The sequence below is a fragment of the Micromesistius poutassou genome (assembly GCF_964030765.1).
Source record: "Micromesistius poutassou genome assembly, chromosome: 3".
NCBI classification, from domain to species: Eukaryota; Metazoa; Chordata; class Actinopteri; order Gadiformes; family Gadidae; genus Micromesistius; species Micromesistius poutassou.
Window position 1 is genome coordinate 5,421,518 of NC_140273.1, and position 5,133 is coordinate 5,426,650.

The 5,133-nt window shown below is 45.7% G+C and overlaps 1 protein-coding gene across 1 annotated transcript in view; it reads left to right on the forward strand.

Annotated features, from left to right (window-relative positions):
• Positions 1-2,808, forward strand: part of klhl5 (kelch-like family member 5) — a 27,891-nt gene extending 25,083 nt beyond the window's left edge. The window contains 3 exon segments of the mRNA XM_084465219.1: positions 118-255; positions 431-602; positions 2,552-2,808. Coding sequence (XP_084321345.1) covers positions 118-255; positions 431-602; positions 2,552-2,608 — 367 coding nt within the window. The 3' untranslated portion in view covers positions 2,609-2,808.
• Positions 2,809-5,133: the final 2,325 nt, after the last annotated feature.

The following is a 5,133-nucleotide window of genomic DNA, read 5'->3' on the forward strand; positions in this document are numbered from 1 at the left end:
CTGTTTCTATTGGCCTTTTCATAAGTCTGATATAAGCAAAACGTTGATGTTTTGTCTTTTAGTGGACCGACGACATAAACGATTGATCCTTGCTTCTTATTTCCTGGTTGGCTGCAGGTGGAGCGGTTGTTCCCCAATGGCTAAGCGGCGTGGTGGAGTGGGCGTGGCCACGTGGAATGGCTTCCTGTACGCCATCGGAGGCCACGATGCTCCAGCCTCCTCCCTCGCCTCGCGGCTCAGTGACTGTGTGGAGAGGTGTGTGTGTGTCTGTGTGTGTTTGTGTGTGTGCGAGTGCGTGTGCATTTGTGTGTGTGTGTGTGTGTGTGTGTGTGTGTGTGTGTGTGTGTGTATGCAAGTTCTGTTTCTCTAGTAATCACTTTTACCAAGAGCTGTGTGTGTGTGTGTGTGGTGTGTGTGCGGGCCTTTGCAGGTACGACCCCCAGACGGACGCCTGGACGACGGTGGCGCCCATGAGCATCAGCCGGGATGCGGTGGGGGTGTGTCTCCTTGGCGACCGTCTCTATGCAGTGGGCGGTTACGATGGACAGGTGTACCTCAACACTGTGGAGTCTTATGACCCTCAGACTAACGAGTGGACCCAGGTACACACACACACACACACACACACACACAGTACACACACAGTACACACACACACACGCACACACATACCAACACATGCAAAACAAACCCCTTACCAACACAAGCGAGCACACACACACACACACATAAACACACACACAAAATACACAAGAAACACAGTCAATCCACAGTCACTCCAATATATCAGGTGTTATATTTGACATACATTCGAACAAATGCAATGAAAACAAGCTCAAACAGCCACTCTGCAGTTTACTGGAACCAAGTGACACGCAGTAACACTCTGGCACTAATAAAAATGTCACTCTTACAGGGAGCATGCGCCAACACACACACAAACGTTTAAAAAAACACACTGTGACCTTCCTCCTGGAACGGCAAATGTTGTTGCACTGTTATGTGAATGTGTGTTTTGTTTCATGCTAATATTGTCCTTGCTGCTGCAGTGAATACTGCATTGAGATGGGGAGACGGGTTTGTGTGTGTTGGTTCAGAGACGGGGCTCTCGCTTGCTTCTTATTGATGTCTGGGCTTTTTCGCTTGCCTCCAAACTTTTCTTCGCAAAGTCACTCACGCCTTCTGTCAGGGAAACTATAGTTGGATTCTGGGAGTTTGAGTCCTAACTAAACTTCTAAGGGGATAGCTTTCGGGGTGGGATTAATCTCAGCAATAAAATTCCTCCCAACTAATCAGCTTTGGCTTATCAAAGACGGATACCCGCCGACACCTACAGCCCATGATGAAAGCCAGGATTGTATCGCTTGTATTGTTTGATTTATAGTTAATGATGCTGGCTGGACGGTCCATTGATAAATTGCTATTAATGAACTCGACCCCGAGAAACCAATAGAGCCTGGTTTGATATGGAGGGGGCCTCAGAGTCAACTGAGGAATGAGAAAGTGAAGAAGCATAGCAGGCATGTCCGATTCCCCGCATAACCACAAGAGACAACCAATAATAATAATAACACATGCTGAGTCTCACAAACACACACTCACGCACGCACGCACACACACACACCGCCTGAGAGTCTGCTGATACTGCTCACGTGGTTACGTTTCCCTGCTCCTGCAAGCTTCAGCACTGATCAGTAAATCCTGCCTCACACAGAAAACCAGCAGGTAGCTTTAAGGTTTTCTGGCAGACAGAAAGGTAGTGACAGCTAGAACATGTGCTTCTAGTTAGAATAAGCGGTGCGGTACCAAAAATATGTGTTTTGGATTGCCTCCAGCTATTACCAAGGAGTATATGGAGGTGACGAGCATTGTTTGATCATCTTATTTATGGACATGGTAAAGTGAAACGGTGCGTAGAATGCATATTGCTCCTTTAGTTGTAGGGGGATGTATTTCTGTATTTTAGGGAGGGATGAAATATTTATTTTATGTATTTGAGGATAGCCCTTTGAGATTAATCATCTAGCGATTAGCCCGAAAGTTGTCCATGCCTCTTTTGGACTAGAATTTGAATACAAAATAAGTAAAAACATAGTGCCTACATGTTAATGTATTATAAAATATTATGCTGCTTTGCAGTACTGCCATATGCTGCCTAAAGCGCTTTGGGTGCCAGTGCCCGTCCTTGTATTATCACACGGACATATGCAAATGCAGGACAGCCTTACACTAGCCAACAGTAGCCAACTATCAGAGAGATGGCGTCCTAAAACTAGCGCAGTTTTAGGATTCAAACCCACAGTGTCCGAAAGAGCCTAGCCTCATTTATGACCCAACACTGCATTATTGTAGAGAAACGGCGAGTAATGTTGATTTTTTTTTACCTAATATCAGAATATAATATCAAAACGATTTAAATCCACAAAATATCGGTCATGTCTGTCAATGTTTCGGTGTCGGCTGATGTTATTGAACAGAGATGATCTTTAAGGATTTCTGCAGGCAGGCAGAAACCCACACCACACCCTGTCAACCTGTGTTTGTCCTCTAGGTGGCGCCTCTGTGTCTGGGCCGGGCCGGCGCGTGCGTGGTGGCCGTCAAGCTGTAATGAGGACACCAACACTGACATGCAGTATAACATCATGTCTGCAGGGCATTGGGGGGGTGGGAGGGGAGAAGACCCCAGTAACCCCTCTTGTTACTGGTGACATGATGTCCGTGGATACGGTACGTCTTGCTGATGGGATGAAGAAGAAGTGGAAAGATGCCATTGCCCGAGGGGACATCGGAAAGAAGATGCAGAAATGACCGAGAGAGAGAGAGAGAGAGAGAGAGAGAGAGAGAGAGAGAGAGAGAGAGAGAGAGAGAGAGAGAGAGAGAGAGAGAGAGAGAGAGAGAGAGAGAGAGAGAGAGAGAGAGAGAGAACTTGGTTTGGTTTTCATTCCGATTCCGATTCCGATTTAATACCTATAGGGGATAGCTTTAATATCACTGGAGGCTGATGAGTTGTTTTGGCTGTGGGTAGGACAGGTGAAAGCTGTCTTCTGTGTATGAGAACAAAAAAGTGCTGTCTCACAGATTCTGACCTTTTCCTTTTTTATTCCCAGACAAGGTGAGCATGCTCACTTTAATTCAAACAAATACACAAACTGCCAAACACACACACACACACACACACACACACACAAAGTGAGAGAATAAGGCAGACAGGGAGAGAGGGAGGAAACGACAGTGCAGACACTGAGATATCTCATCATGTCAGGTTTCGTAGCTTTCCTCTGCAATTTCAGGGATCCCAGTTTGATGCTATTTCCACATTTTCATTGTTCTTTTTTCATATTGCCACCGTTGTTCACTGTTCCTCTCTCTGTCTCGCTCCTTCTCTCGCTCTCTACCCTTCCTTCCTCTCTTCCTCGCCTCCTCTCCTGCTCTCTGATGAGGAAACTGGGTTTGACATAATCAGCACAAGTGTGCAAACAGATTTGCCATGACTCAGTGTTGGCTCCTGTAAGTTGTCTTTGCCGTTCAGAAGTACTTCCCTGATCTTATCTTGATATAGTTGGATTGTTTTGGATTCATCTACAGTCCAGGCTGCAGCAGCAGCAGCAGCTTCAGCAGCCCTTATTTAGTACTGCTCATTTAAATCACCCCGCCAGGATGTGTCCTCCAGGGTGACACAATACAACCATTGGAAAACCCATTCCAGCCCCCCCCCCCCCACCCCACACTCCACCCCTTCCAGGTAGGTCAAAGGTCAACAATCAGTGGGGCTTTTCTATGCTATCGTGTGTGTGTGTGTGTCTGTGTGTGTGTGTGAGAGAGTGTGTTAATGTGCATGTGTGAGTGTGTGTGCACTGGGACCATGTGGTTCAGCGTTCAGGGACTGCAGGCAGGGTATTTTTATCTCAAATGAGAATCTTTCCCTCGTTTTCTCTCGACATCTTCAATTCCCCACTGCTTTCCCCTCATGCTTCCCTATCTCATTACTGTTCACGAGCACACCCACCCACACACACACACACAGCAGATAACACGTGTACTCTCTTTCACTTGCACAAAGTTATCTGCCGTAGTTGGACTCTATGCAGCCAAGCCGTAATGGTTGTAATAGTGGAGCAAGGTTCTGAGTGCAAAGCTTCAGTGTTTGATGTGGAGATCAAAGACCTGTTATATGTGAGGGGAAATGTATGTGGAGTGCAAACAAAGTCAAGGGTGAAAATCAAGCCCTCTATTAGAGTTAGATGGCAGAAGCTGTGTGTGTGTGTGCTTGTGTGTGCCCTTGAAAGCATACACAAAAGTCCTGAAATCTATTTACACAATATATTGTATATACACATGCCCACACTAGGCAAATACACACACCGACATATGCACTAATGCACACATGCACAGACAGACGCACACACAGCTGGAAGCCAAATTCTGCCCCAGGAAACTCTGGAGATGGAGTGACTTGCAGCACGGCAGGTGTGCCAGTGAGCAAGGCAGGAACTCTGTGGCTCTTTAGATCACAGCAATGGAACGTATGCAAGCCCCCCTGCTATTTGCAGAGAGAGAGAGAGTGAGAGAGAGAGAGAGAGAGAGAGAGAGAGAGAGATGTTCCAATTGAAAGAATATATTGACTGTAAAAAGCATGTAAATATATCTATGAAATGTGTCTGTAATCTGTACGTATCATGCTGGACATTATACAGTTACTGCTAGGTATATTGCAAGTTTATTTTTTATGTTCTGTCACAGAAGACCCTCATAGGTTGGAAATATTGTCATCTTTATTGTACCCTCACTCTGCATGTGACACGCGTGCCCCCCCACATTGGACATGATGTACATTCCACTGTAATAAAGCTGTCTTTTTTTACATTAAAGCCAACCAATGAATTTCTCATTGTTCCTTCCTTTCTTTCGGTAAAAGATAACAATTCATATCTGTTTAAATAGCCAATGTATGATTCACTTGTGCATCGCAACATGCATTATTGTAGCCATTGTCCATGTCTGAGAATCACACAAAATAATTGTATGTTGACATTTATGTGCATGTTCGGCTCTCTTCGTCTCCACGGCTGTACTCCTTGTCGCTGTCTCTCATATTTGACGTGACCTCTGCTATGGATCCATGCCAAGCTGCGT